This window comes from Chinchilla lanigera, unplaced genomic scaffold, assembly GCF_000276665.1.
Source record: "Chinchilla lanigera isolate Chin_1 unplaced genomic scaffold, ChiLan1.0 scaffold00093, whole genome shotgun sequence".
Lineage (NCBI taxonomy): Eukaryota > Metazoa > Chordata > Mammalia > Rodentia > Chinchillidae > Chinchilla > Chinchilla lanigera.
Window position 1 is genome coordinate 7,062,223 of NW_004955494.1, and position 15,039 is coordinate 7,077,261.

General features: G+C 40.0%; 1 protein-coding gene across 1 annotated transcript; it reads right to left on the bottom strand.

Moving 5' to 3' along the window:
* Positions 1 to 1,151: 1,151 nt before the first annotated feature.
* On the bottom strand, positions 1,152 to 14,830 carry LOC106146750 (chromosome unknown open reading frame, human C7orf73). The gene is made up of 3 exons (XM_013504998.1): positions 14,722 to 14,830; positions 2,721 to 2,774; positions 1,152 to 1,823 (listed from the first exon to the last, which is right to left on the bottom strand). The coding sequence occupies exons 1-3, from the start codon at positions 14,734 to 14,736 to the stop codon at positions 1,749 to 1,751; spliced, it is 144 nt and encodes a 47-aa protein (XP_013360452.1). The 5' UTR covers positions 14,737 to 14,830; the 3' UTR covers positions 1,152 to 1,748.
* Positions 14,831 to 15,039: the final 209 nt, after the last annotated feature.

Below are 15,039 nucleotides of genomic sequence, written 5' to 3' on the forward strand. Positions count from 1 at the left end.
ATGATATTATCTTATAGTTATACTCTTCATAGATATGTTTAATACATTAGGTTCAATGTTATCACCATAACACCAAAGGAACAAACTAAACTTTAACTCATGGGGCTGGGGATTTAGCTCAGTGGCAAAAGCGCCTGCCTGGCAAGCGCAAGGTTGTGAGTTTGGTTCCTGGTACCGGAGAAAAACCAAAAAAAAAAAAAAAAACTTTAACTCATCAGTAGCAGATTAAATTACGGTATATCCGTTCAATAGAATCTTATGCAGCCCTAAACAGAATGAGGTTCCTTGTTCCTTGCATACTGGTATGGAATGATCTCCATTAATAACAGAAAAAGAAAGCTAGGCATGGTGGCACATGCCTTTAATACTAGAACTCTAGGAGGCTGAGAAGGGAAAATCCCAAGTTCAAGCCCAGCCTGATCCTGAATCAAAATAAAAAATAAAAGGGCTGGGGATACAGCTCAATGCAAAAGCACTGGCTTCAATCCCTAGTACCACCAGAAAAAAAAAAAGGAAGTGGCAGACAGACCTCTAGGTATGGTTTTTGATGATTTATACAGACAAAGCCTTGTGCATGTGTGTGTTAGGCACAGATTTCTTCTCAAAGCAAACAGGGAACTGGTAACAGTATGAGATAAGAGGAGGGCAGAGAAGGAAGACACCCTTTACAGAAAATCACTTTTGTATCTTCACCTATGGGAAAAGTTATGTTAAAATATTATTAATTACAAAACACAAGCTCCATATGATCCACACCTGTAATCTCAGCCCTCAGGAGGCTGGGGCAGGAGGATCACCATGAGCTCAGCCTGAGCTACATACTGAGTTCAAGGTCAACCTGAAATATGTAAGACCCTGTCTCCAAAAAAAAAAAAAAAGGTACAGACTAGCCACACTGTGCCTACAGTCTCTGCATCCAGGAAGCTGAAGCAGAAGGATCATTTGAGACATGAGTGTATCACCATGCCTGACAATAATTTATTTAATGTGGAAGTCATTAACATTTCTTTTATCAACTTTGTCATGTAATGTCAAGTGTACCTGTAACCCCAAGAATGATTCTTTTGAAGGAAAAGTCAGAACAAATACACCATTAAGGAAAAACATACATACTTCACAATTAACTATCAATACTACTGAGACAAAAAATATTACTTTGCATATTCTTTAATTCCTCAGCTATCAGATTCTTAGAAAATATTTTCTCAATTAATCAACAAAAAATTGACTTACTGGTGATCAACTATGGAGTTGCCAGACAGGAGTACAAAATAAATGGATAATTCACTAGAAACTGGGTTCTAGATATTAATTTTAATACTTTGAAACAAAAAGTTTAGTAACAAATGTTTAACAAGCACCCATTGTAATCACTAAACTGTGAATTCAGCATTATTTGTATCTGATCAGCTATACAACTTCGCAATTTTTCTTTTGACAAGAAACAGGAATCCCCAAAACAAGGTAGACACTACTAAATAAAGGTCATGTTTGCCAACCTAGCACCATAATTCCAGTCTTCGAGCCTCCTGAAGAGCTGGAAGGAAGACATGGAAAGATGTGAGGAGCTGAAATTGTGAAGAACAGTTCCTGATTTGGGGCCTCCGTTTTTGCTCTGAGGCAATGCAGTCTAGCAAAGAGGAAAATCACTGATGCTGGAGACAACACAGAAACTGTGGTAACAGAAGATCAGGGAGGCCGCTGCAGGGCAGGAGACAGTGTGTACAGAATGCAGGGCTGCAGCAGCCTTAGGAACTAGGGGGTTTCTTCTTGGCTTCCAGGTCCTTTTTAATCTCTTCAAGTTTTTTAGCCAGGTTTGGTATCTTTAAACAGAAAAAAGGATTATTATAATTTTGTATTTACCTACTAAATAGTCTTTGATTGCCCTTCCTCCAAGGATAAATGGTTTCACAAGTGTTTCTTTTCCTCTGAAGGAGACCTGCTTAACAGTGCTGTTTCCTAGCCTTTAATTGCATGTGAAGGATGGCAGAAGTTTTAAACTAGTGGTCCCTTTCTAATCAGACTGACTTTCACCTGCAGCGACACACTGAGCTCTCAATCCAGCTAAGTGAAAGCTGCACATATAAGCAGAAAATGTGATATAAAGTAACAAAGCTCCTAGAAAATCATGACTCAAAGGCTGACAAACAGAAAAGCCTTACCACACAAGTTCATATTTCCCTTGCTTGTCTGTTTAGAATACCTTCTAGAACCCTTACCCATGGGCAGGTGCACCACCTGATCTTCAGCTTCCCCATTACACATAAGCTTAATGCTGTGCTTCCCACTTCCCACTGTTCAGATCCACGTCCAAAATTCTAAGTCATGTCTCCTACTGGGCAAGGGAACTGAAAAGATCATCGATTAACCTTTAAACATTCACAGATCATGACTTTCCTCAGAGCCAACTTAGAATAACTCTGGACTAACACACACAACAGCTTAGGCTCCTTCTGAGACCACCTTAACCGATGGACTCTTGCCCTCTTGTGGTGATTTGTAGGACAGAGCTTCTGGGCATTAGATTATATTTTTCAAATACAGTACAATTTCAAATACAGTAGTATTTTTCAAATACAGTAGAATTTCTATAAATTTCTATAAAATTTAGGATTTTCCCCTCAGGTTTATGGCCTTAAACAAGTTACCTCAACAAAGAAAAGAGACTAACTGTGGAACAGTTACACAGAATCAAGGAAGAAATGAATATGGCCACTTACGTCATAGTTCTGAGCCAGGTACATTCCCACCACGTTGCCAAAAGTAAATCCAAGCTGAAAGAAGAGAACAGGAAGAGTCACACTGCACTGTGGGTCCAAACCAAGCACATGAACGTGTCTTCCTATGGGGCTCAGGACAGGTGAGGGAACCTGGCGTCTAGTCTAAGATAGAAACACATGAACAGTATCTTGCTGGGGGGCTCAAAACAAGCGGTTCCTGTGGGGCTTGCAACAAGTAAAGGGCCCTAGTTTCTAGTCTAAGATGGCATACAGGGTCTTCCTGTGGGGCTCAGGACAGGCCAAGAGCCCTGGTGTCTAGTCTAAAATGGAAACATATGAACAGTACCTTCCTGTGAGGCTCAGGACAGGTGAAAGACCCTGGTATCTAGTCTAAAATGGTGTAGAACATGAAATTATTTTTTCTTCTATAAAACAGAGACACACTCTCTCCCAAAAAGTTAAAGAGAATGAAAAAGAAAAAATGGCGACAATGAACAAACGTACCCCAAGTTCTTTCTCCCCTCGTAACTCAATATTTTTTCTTTCTTTGGTTATGAGTGCTATTCCTCTCTATATCAAATAAAACTAATATTCCATTAAAAATATATTCAGCTGAATAAGAACTTTAGAGAATGGACTCTCACAGTATAATCTCTTCATATTTCAAAGAGGAATGTACGGTCCAGGCTGGTAAACTGACTTGTCCACGGTCATTCACAACAGGGAGCACATGACAACCTACATTACATACATACTCAAAAGTAAAACTGTGCAATGACAGAAAGGAGTGGGAAAGTTCCAACACATCTCCAGCCTTAGCACTTCCAGGGTAGGGTCTTCAGGAAGAGGGCTCCACCTCAGTGACAGAGAGGTAGGCACAACTTTTAGAAAATACATTTACTCCACTGGGTGACTAATTTCCTGAGTAAATATCACTTAATGAAAATTCAGAGTATTCGTTACATATCAAGAGGGCTAAACCTCCTTAGCTCTGAGGTTTAATGATGGTCGTTTGGTTCTCCCCCTATTAATTAAAGAGCTTCCAATTAAAGCCTAATTTCTCATTTCATAAATTCAAATTGGCATTCACTTTTTTCATCATTTTGGGTAGTCAATTTTACTTCCGTGCAAACACAAGAGGCAGGTTACAAAAGAGAAAGCGTGGTCCTTAATACATTATCAATCAGACATGGTAGGGTCCACCCTTATCCTCAAAGTGGAGAATCCTTTGTGGGAGTGGAATACAACTTCTCATGCCTCCTTACTGTAATTCAGCTTTCTGAACTTTACACAGCAAAAGCATAATTTAAGTTGGTTTGGTGTTTGTTATGGCTGATACACTGTGTCAACTTGGGGAGTCTAGAAATTTGGCTAAGTAACTCAGCAGTTCTGCATCTTGGGGTAAAAAGGACATACCCCTTTCTGTGATGTTGTTCATTGTGTCAATCTGAGAAGTTTAAAAGGTTAACTATGTGACTCAGCAGGGCACCAGAGTGTTTACTTTATATTCATCCTGAGTCTGTGCAAGAGGAGGGCATAGAGATTATGTGAGTGCTACACACCCCCTGGGTGGAGGTAGCCTGCTTACAATATGAGAAAAAGAGGCTTGCTCTTCTCTGCCACTCCTCCCTTTTTCTCTTGTTTCTTCACTGTTCTGCTGCCATAAACTGCTGCCTTTTGCTATGTGCCACTCTGCTTTAGAGCCAGCCAAATATAGACTAAAACCTCCACACACTATAAGCTAAATAAATATTTCTTTCCTTCATTTTGGGCACTGGGTATTTTGTCTCAACAACAACCACAAAAAAGTAACCAAGATAGAACTTGGTAGCAGGAGTGGGGTTTGGCTCTTCAATCTCCAGTGTGCAGACACCCTCTGCACACTTTCTCATCCAACTCTGTGGCTTACCATTATAAGACAAACTTATAATTTCTTATACATTTGTTTATCTTGTGTTATATCTGTTTCTCTAATAAACCCTGACTAATACAGTGTTATCAAATTAAGACACATAAGAGGCTCCCAAGTGTCTCATCACTGACTGTTTTCAGTCATTTATTAACCAGATAGCTTGCAAAATCATACTTTTACCAAGGTGTCATCAACAAGCAAAACGCCTTTTTTTTCACCCCTCTAGAGTGGAACCAGGCAGACAGAGGTTTTCCAAATGCAGAAAGATACCCAAATTTGCTTCAAAGGAGGAAAAAAGTCAACCAGAATGTTAATTTAAATACCAAAAGGAAACTATATGAGATTGAAAAAAATGACCAAAAAATAAAGTTTTGCTTTTATTTTTTATCTGTACTTTGAAGCTAGACATTTAACTTCTCCAGTTTTACTGATTTGAGCTTCCTGATTTAAAAGCCATTACAATGCAAATGTAATGTTTCAGCTCCCATATCCCAAAATTCCTGATTCCTACCATATGCCCAAAATGAATACAGCCTATCTAATGTGGCTTCATTTCAGCCAATTTACCAGTCATCAGCCACACGAAAAACTAGCAGTTATTTTAAAACATAAAACAAAACAAATACCATGGGTCTACAGATAAATCACATCTATTTCATGTTTCAGAGCTGTTGGGTGTGGTACACAAAATGGAGTACTACTCTGTCATAAAGAAGAATAAACTGAGTTATGTGTAAGAAAATGGATGCACCCTGAGACAATAATGTTAAGTAAAAGAAATTGGACACAAAAGCTTAAATATTACAAGATTTGTCTTTTATGAGGAACACAAAATAAAACAGCAAAATAAAAAATAGATAATAGGAAATAGGGAGATAGATCTTTCTGTAAATAAGAAAGGGACCAGGAGATGGAAGCAGCAGGAGGGAAGGGAAAGTGATGAAAAAGAATTGAATTATATACAGGTACAAACTCCCTGCAAGGAATTATGTACTGCATACACGTACTAATAAAAATTAAAATTTGAAGGAAAAAAAAAGCTCTGTAAGCATCAATGGGTTAGCTTCCACATCACATGGACATTCCCCTCTCCCAAAAATATTTCTGAAAGAAGATGACACAGAAAAAGTGAAATGCCTTCCTCCCAAGCTCAGCTCAGCACTGACTACATTACCGTCACACTCTCTGTAATAATCCTAAGGTTTCAGGGTATGAAAAAGTTATCCCAGCTCACAAACACACTGGAAACACATGGTACCACATTAGCTGTCTGGGGACAGAGGTGACAGAAGGAAAGCAGTGAACAGGACAAATGTTAGAAAGAAACAGGGAGCTAATGTCCAGAACAGGAACATGGAGAAGACGGAGAAGAGCCCAGCACTGTGTGCAAGACAAAAGGGCATTTCCAGCTCTGCAACCAGAGAATACACTTAGCATCCATGAAGCCTAGGTCTATCACCCACACCTCCACACCCCTAAGCCCCATCCAATCTTTTCATTTGTAGCTCACATGGAAGCAACATCACACCTGCCCTGAACTGGTATGTGACTGCAGTCTACATCATACTGTAGTGTGAATAATCATTTTTTGCTATGAAAATAGAAATCTTTAAATATAGGATCCTGATCTCAACCCTCCTGGAAAATATGTTCAACAATACAAATTTTATCCAGGCATGGCAGCACATGCCTGAAATCTCAGCACATGAGAGGCTGGGACAGGAGGGTCACCAGTCATTCAAAGCAAGCCTGGGCAACACAGTGAGTTCAATACCAGACTATAAATTACATAGCAAGACCCTGTCTCCAATACTACTACTACTACTGCTAATAATGATAATAATAATGTACTTGATTACAAAGTGCTATTGAGGCCCTGCTAGCGTTATTTCAAGTTATATGTAGCTTACTGTCCTCCTAAAATCTGAAAGAAATCTGATTTCCCAAATACAACCACACCTAAAGAGTTCAGGGGATTACAGACTCCTATATACTAAAATTAACTTCATATTCAGCCCTATGAAAGGACCAAAAACAGTCTCTGTTCTTAGGTATACAGGAAAAAAAGCTACATATAAACATAAAAGCCATGGGATCTTGAATAGTACAGATACTCCAAACCCAGAACAAGGTCATGCATTAAGTGACAGAAAAAATGACAGAGAAGGAGTTGTTCTAAGAAATATGCCTGAAAGAAGCGTATCACAAGTTGTTTAAAGACTCTAAACATGCTATTAAAATTTAAACTGTGAAAAGAACTGGGAAGGTAACTGAACACAGAGAAACAAGACACAAGATGGGGAGAAGGATATGATGACTAGAATAAAAGAAATAGGCCAAATTAGAAAGACTTGGGGCAGAAATGGAGACCAATATGCCTGGAGGGCAGTGCCATCAAGCTGATGCACTTTAAAAAGCAAGCAGAGAGCTAGGCATGGTGGCACACACACTCGGGAGGCTGAGGAAGGAGGATCACTGAGTTCAGGGTCAGCCTGGGCTACACAGTGAGTTCAAGACCAGCCTGAACTACACAGCAAGACCTTGTCTCCAAAAAAAAAAAAAAAAAAAAGCAGCTGCAGTAAAAGCAGCAGCAAACAAAGGAATTATTTCCTTTTGGGGTAATAATGGTCTGAAGCCACTGACTAATATCCTTCTGCAGAGATGTGATGAAACCACTGCCTTGGAAACACTCTGCCAGCAGCTGTACACAGATAAGGCTGAGAAAGTAGAGTAAAGACAGACCACCTCAGGGTGGTGCCATACAGAACAGACAGCAAGCAAAATATGGTAAAGATCAATGGAATAGAGAAGGTAGGAATATATCTTCACATTTATAGTCAAGTGACTGGAAATCAAAATGTTAAGACAGACAATGCAAAAAGAAATGGTGCTGGGATCACTAGCTACACATATGCAATAGATAAAGCTGGATTCCTATGTCACATCATATACAAAAATTAACACAAAATGGATCAGAAAGCTAAAACTATAAAACAGAAAAAAGAACATATGAGTAAATCTTCATGGCCTGGAGTTAGGAAATGGTTTTCTTAAATATAACACCAAAAGTATCAGAAACAAACAAAAATAGACATTAGACTTTATCGAAATTAAAAACGTGCTTCAAAGAATAACATCAAGAAAAAGTCCATATAACAGGATAAAATATTTGCAAGTAATGTATCTAAAGTACTTTTATCTAGAATAAAAAAAAAAACTCATGATTAAATGATAGGACAAGTAATTCAATTTAAAAACTGGGCAAAAGATTTACAAGGATTTCCCCAAAGAAGATACAAATGGTGGACAGGCACACAAAAAGAAGCTCAACATCATTAGTCACTGAGTAAAGACAAATCAAAAACCATATGGAGATACCATGTCATACAAACCTACTATAATGGCTTTAAATTTTTTAAAAAACTGGTAAGGATATAAAGACACTGGAATCTATACTGCTGAGTAGAAATGCAAAATGGTACAGACACTCTGGAAACCAATCTAGCTGTTCTCCACAAAAGTGAGCACTGTGTTATCATACGGCGCAATTCCTCTCAGGATGTATTCCCAGAAGTGAAATATATAACCCCAGAAAAACAAGTACGTGACATTCGTAGCTAGATTATGCCTAACAGGCCAAAGGCAAAAGCAACACAATTGTTCAACTGATGAAATTAATAAAATGTGGTATATCCATACAACATAAAATTATTTAGTCATAAAGAAGAAAAAAAAGATTCATGCTACAATATAGATGAACATATTACTGTCTGAGTCTACTTAAAGGAACTATCCAAAATAGCCAATTTCACAGACACAGTGGTTGTCCAGCATTAGGGAAGAGGGGAGAAATGAATGTTAACGTGTACACAATTTCTTTTTAAGGTGATGAGACATTATATAAAATGAGATGGTGATGGCTGCATGGTCTATGAACATGTTAGAAACCACTTTAAGTGGGTGCGTCATACCTCAAATTGTAAAATTCACTAGTATTTGGAAACACAATGTCCGTTATGCAGGATGAAACTGAGGAAATCAAAAATAACTTCAAGGCTTCTAGACTGGACAAATGTTTTTAAAAAATCCAAGAACTATGAGAAGAAAAAAGGGAGAACTAAACAGATCAACAGTTGGCCAGGCGTAGTGGTATACATCTCTAAGCCCAGAACTCGGGAGGCTGACGCAGGAGGACTGCCATGAGTTTAAGGCTAGCCTGGACTACACAGTAAGTTCAAGGCCAGCCTGAGCTACATAGTAAGACCCTGTCTCAAAAAAGCAAGGTCGTCGGTTCGGGACAAAAAACAAAAAAAAAAAAAAAAAAAAAAAAAAAAAAAGGGTTGAACAGTTGGTTCTACATTAGAGCTTAAAAGAAAATGTCATCTTTTTTTAATGTATGAAAGCACATGATCACGTTAGTAACAATATTTTACTTATTAATATAAAAAAGTATTAACTCATAAAGGACAAAGCCAACTCAAGAGCAAACTGACTCCTCTCATCATTTGCTTAACCCCACAGATAACCAGATAAAGCTACAATATTTATCCGGGAAAGGCTCATGCTTGACAGTAACACAAGTACCTGAAAAATCTTAACTATGACTCATCAAATTACACTTTCAAAAACAACACACCCAAATTCAAATTACTAATTTTAAAGGGGTAAACAAGGATTTTTATTCAATACTCTTTCTTAGCCAGGCATGGTGGTGCACACCTGTAATCGCTTGGGAGGCTGAGGCAAGAGGCTCACTGCAAGTTCGAGACCATCCTAGGCTACAAAGTGAGCTCAAGGCCAGCCTGAACTCTATAGCAAGACCCTGTCTCAAAAAAAAAGTGAGTGTTATTGTTATCCACCCTAAGTAGCCTAGATAACATATAACAGATAGAAAGAACTGTGGTTGTCCCTTGTTGCTTTGCTACTTTCTGCCCACCATGAACTGTTTCTCCTCTGCATTACCACCCTTCTTTGGAGCCAGCTATTATGGACTGAAACCTCTACAAACTGTCCGCTAAATAAACCTTTCCTCCTTTAACTTTGGATGTTGGGTTTTGCCTCAGCAAGGAGAGAAGTAACTAAGACAAAATCTGGTACCAGAAAAGCAGGGTTGTTGCCATGACTGTACTTGACTGTGTGGTTTAGGAGCTTTTGGAGCTGGCCTTTGGGAAGAGGAAGAGTTAGGAAAGGTTTGGAGATGCCAGCTGAAAAAGCAGAGCTGGAACACCTGAGGCTGTATTTGATGGGAGATTTTTGGTCAGAGCTCAGAAGACCAGAATGTTGATGGAAATTCTGCTGGTAAAGACAAATGTTTCTGCTGGGAAAGGCTGTTAGACTCCAGGAAATGTGTGTTACGCCTTGACAGAAAGTATTTGTTCTGCATTTTGTTTGCATCCGGAGACTTTGTCTGAGACTGAAATTAAGGGTAGTAGACTAATTTATCTGGAAGAAGAAATCTTAACACAGTCTAATGTTGAAGCAGTGGTTTGGCTACTGTTGGGGGCCTTTAGTCAAATTTACGTTAAGAATCAAGAGCAAAGAGCTCAGCAGAATGATTTAAATGATTGGGCCAAAAAGGAAGTTCCAATAAAGTTACAGCCTGCAAAGATGGAACAGAGGAGAAACTGGTCGATCAAAAAGACTAGCAAGAAAAAGCCAAGTACTGTATTTCAGAAGAAGAGAATAGAAAAGATGACCTAAGGACATCACAAGAACCAAGAAGACTCCAGCATCTAAAGCCTCAGAACTGCAAAGGTGAAAGACTTTGCTTTGAGACGAGAACCCTAGAGCACGTTACAGAATGGTGGCTGCCTAGGGAAGTTGTTTCTAGCAATTTGGCTCACAGGCACTCACTCAGCCAAAAGAGAAAAAAGCCTGACTACTGCTCCAGCTGGCATCAGACTCTGGCAGCATCCATATGGTGTTGGTTTTAGGTGCATGTGGAATGCAAGAGTTGTGGGGTCAGGAAGGCTTCCACCCAGAATTCAGAAGGCCTGCAAGGACTGACAGTGCATCCCTGAGAGGGCAGTGTGTGAAGCTGTGAGTATGAAGCCAAAGGTACAGTGGAGACCCCAGAAGTTTGGAGAAGCCAGGAACAACATGAATCATCTGAGAAAAACTGCAAGGAGGGAGCAGACCTGGCCAAGAGAGAAGCCATGGGAGCTACAACCACCAGAAGTACCACTGGGGCAGAACTACCCAAGCCTGTTGGAGTTCACAACTTGCCACATATTGCCTGATTTGCTGGAAGTAGAACTGTGGGATTTAATGGCTGCCCTGCTGGATTTTGGTCTCGCTTTGTTCCCATTCCTTGCTATCCCCATTTGTAACTTTTAGAATGGAAATATCTACCTTGTGCCACTGAATGTTGGAAGTGTTTAACTTTCTTTTCATTTGTACAGAGGTTTGTAGCTAAGTTTACCTTACATCTCAGAAAAGACTTTTCAGCAATGCTGAAACTGTTAGGCTTTGGCAGCTCTTAGAGATAGGACTATGTGCCTTTTGCATAAAAGGCTGTGCATGAGTTTTTGGAGGTCTAGGGGTGGAATGTTATGGCTTGTGTATAGATGCCCTCCACAAAGCCTCATGCAGTCATAGATTGGACTTTTTCGTAGCTGAATCTACAGTATGTGATGCTGGGGTTGATTCATGATACAATGCTAGGATCAAGGGCACTGGGATTGAGTGTTACCAGTCCTAAGTAGCCTGGATAAAATATAAGGGTTAGAAAGAACTATAGTCATCCCTTGTTGCTTCGCTACTTTCTGCCTGCCATGAACTGTTTCTCTTCTGCGATACTGCCCTTCCTTGGAGCCAGCTGACCATGAACTGACACCTCCACAAACTGATCTAAATAAACCTTTCTTCCCTTAATTTTGGGTGTTAAGTATTTTGTCTCAGCAACAAAAAAAGTAACTAAGGCAGAAGCTGATGCAAATACTCACATATCTTAAGACTGAGACAGTAATGAGGCAAAAAGAAGACCTAAAATTAAAAAAAAAAAAAATCCCTGCTACCCACAGGGATTGGTGCCAGGACCCTCACAAATAGCAAAATCTGCACATGTTCAAGTCCCTTTTTTTATGGCACAACAACCTACACATATCATTCCATATACTTTAATTTATTATCTCTAAAGTTTTTGTGGTATCTATTACAATGCAAATGCTATGGGAAGAGCCATTCCACTGTAATATTCAGGAATAGTGACAGGAAAAAATCTGCATTTTGTTTCAAATATTTTCAATCCACAGTTGGTTGAATCTGCAGATGTGGAGTATAAATATGTACTGTAAATTAATCACAAAGTATTGACTACAATGCTTTACATGTCTCCAAACTGAGGACCTTAGTGAAGACTCAAGCATCAGCATATTAACTGAATAAGAAAAATAATCTTCTAAGTCAAAACCTAAATCCTATACCAGCTACCACAGTGTAGCTAGTATGAGAGGAGGGGCTGAAAAGTACCTACTCTTCGAAGTTAGCAATGGGGAGAGAGTTTTGCATAATGAACAAGTCTTAAAATGACTTTTAAAATAATATTTAGAAAAAAATAACATTTGGTAAGTGCTTACCATATGCAAAGTAACATTCTCCTTTTTCATGAGTTAACTCATGTTCTTCACAAACCTTATAAAGCAAATATTTTCACTGCCCAGTAATATATTAAGAAAATGTGGCACAAAGCCTCTAAGTAATTTGCCCAAGATTACAGTAGGTAAACTTATGTGCCAGGCTCACAGCAGGAAAATGACATGGAGAATGAAAGAAATGAAAGATTACACCAACATTTCAAGTTTAGGAGATTCAGAGCAGGGGCAGAAAGAAATTAGGTGGGGTTAGAGACTGGGAGGAAGAGATAATGGATCCAAACATGTTCAGTTGCTGGTTGATACCAGGGAACAAGAGCCCAAGGTAGTTTTGGAAGCTGTCACAAAGAGGTGAAAGTTGACAGAAGGCCGAAGAACAAACTCCCTAAGGCTAAGTTTGACAAGAAGGGTGGTGGTGGTCAAGGACTGACCCTTGAGCAGCACAGTAACTGAGTGCAGGAAAAAACAACCAGTAAAACAGGAGAGATTAGATTAGATACAGCTGTTTCCCAACTGGTGCACCCTGATATGATCCTTCAGCCGCACTAACACCAGTCACCTTCACTTGGTGCAAGTCTTTCCTTAAAAAGTAATTTTACTGCATTATAACATGACTGACTGTGACAGTACCAGCTTCAGGGTCTGAAAGCCAAAGGAGGCGGGATGAAAGATGAGGGGGTTTGAATAACAAGTGCCACTGACTTTATAGGGTAAGACGACAACAGTAACAGTGTCAGGAGCACTGCACAAAGCTCTTTTTCTTGGAAAGCGTTCTTAAAACAACTGTCGTTACTCTATGAACACACTGTTTAAGTAGGAATGATGGAAAAATATTTGAATGGATTAACTTCCCTTTTTAATCCTCACAACAAAAGCATGAGATAAGTTCCCATTTTCAAGTGTGGAAACTGAAGCTCAGAAAAATGAAATAACCTGCCCAAACTCCCACAGCTTGAGCATGATGGGGCAGGATACAAACACAAGAGTGAGTCTAGAGGCTGTCCTCTTATTCAACACTACATACGCTGGCTTTACTTCTGAGCTAGGAATTTAATAAACACTTCAGTATCTCTTTTTTATTTTATGAAAAAACAAAAGAAATTTTCATAACCAAATAATGAGAACAAGTTATTACACTGTGTATTGTTATCTGCACATTATCAGTATAAGACATAAGCAGAAAAGATTCTTACAAAAAAGAAACATAACACAAACTTTCTTTTCAACTAAGATGGACTACTACGGTGCCATAAAGATAAACTTCAGGCATTCCTAGGTAAGTGGATACAATTTGAGAACATAACACTAAAATAAGTCAGACCCCCAAGCTCAAATATTCTATGGTTTTTCTTATATGAGAAACACTACACACACACACACACACACACACACACACACACACAGAGCAAAACAAAAGCGATGAATAATTTATAGAGACAAGTTCAAATACTTCCAATTACACGTTCCATCATTTTTTTAAAAACTGCAATATATATGTTATTTTGTTTCAGCATCTTTTCTTAAATGCTGATAATTTTGTGAATTCACAAATCTCAAACATAACATATTTATATATAGCAATATATAAATAGTCCCAGATAAGTTCATTCTGCAGAAACATTTCAAAAGTTAACTGTAAATGAATGTCTTCTCAGTGTATCAATAAGCAATAGATGAAAGAAAAAAATAAGGAATAAATGTACTAGTAGGACGCTCAATTATATCACCTTATACCTGGGGGGCTGATACTGCTTTTAACTATGAGTTTCCTAAAATAAATTAACATTAATTACCCCTGAAATCTAGTTAGGGCTCTGAAGAAACTCCCAGAGGGAAAAGAGCAACAACGTCTTAATTAGGAAGTTTAGGTCAAGGATCCTCTTTTGACAAAAGAAATTTAACCATTAATCTCCATGTTTCAAAAGTACATTTGGGGAAGCAACTCATTCCTAGAACACCAGGTCTCCACGGACCATCTGAAAGACAGTATCTGCCTCAAGAGAGGTTGAAGGCGTCAAGTTTTTGAACTGCACAGTAAGTTTTTGGTGGAAAAACTTTCATTGGAAATATGGTTAAGTCCGTTGGAACACTCACTAGGCAATTCTGGAAATAACTGAGTTTGTCAGAGAAGGTGCTTCTAACTCCAGAAACCGTGAGTATTACGGTAATACTCATCCCCCCACCCCAAAAAAGGACTTTGGTGAAAACTGCCAGCGTCTGACTCCGCCACTCTGAAAGGGCGGAAGAGGGCTCAGCCCCGCCGCGTGAGGAGGAGGCGCAGGCAGGCGCGGGGTCGCCGGCCCTCAGCTCCCAGAGGCCGCGCCCGTCGGCCTTCAGCGGCCCGGGCTCTCGCACGCGGGTTCGCGGGACGCACAATGCAGAGTGCGAACGCGCGCTCCCCCGACGCCTCCACCTCACAGGAAGCCGGACGCCGGCAGAGAAACACTGCCGGGGGGCGTGCAGGAGGCAGAGGAGACCCCCACAGGGCTCCACTCACCAGGAACTGGAGCATGTTGTCGGTGGGGACAGCCGGAAGGGCGCCCAGGCCGCCACAGCTACGTGAGTCGCTCACGCCGCCTCCCCGGCACAAGAGCGGAAACCCGCGCCGTCGACTTCCGGGTCACACCCTCCCACCCCCGCCGCCGCTTACTGTTGCCCGGAAGCGGCTCGCGGTGCCGCAGCGCCCCCTAACGGGGTACTCTAGAATAGTTGCCTGAGCCGGGCTCGGAGAAGCAAGTTACAAGACCGGCTGGGCAGTTTTGCACATCAATCTGTGTTATTCCAAGAGCGTCAGTGATTCTGATGCACAGGGCTC

What these genes read in the sequence shown, in the direction of transcription:
- LOC106146750 (XM_013504998.1), bottom strand. An exon ending in ACCTGGCTCAGAACTATGAC is followed by an intron (nt 1,824 to 2,720) that starts GTAAGTGGCCAT and finishes TTCTGTTTAAAG; the next exon opens with ATACCAAACCTGGCTAAAAA.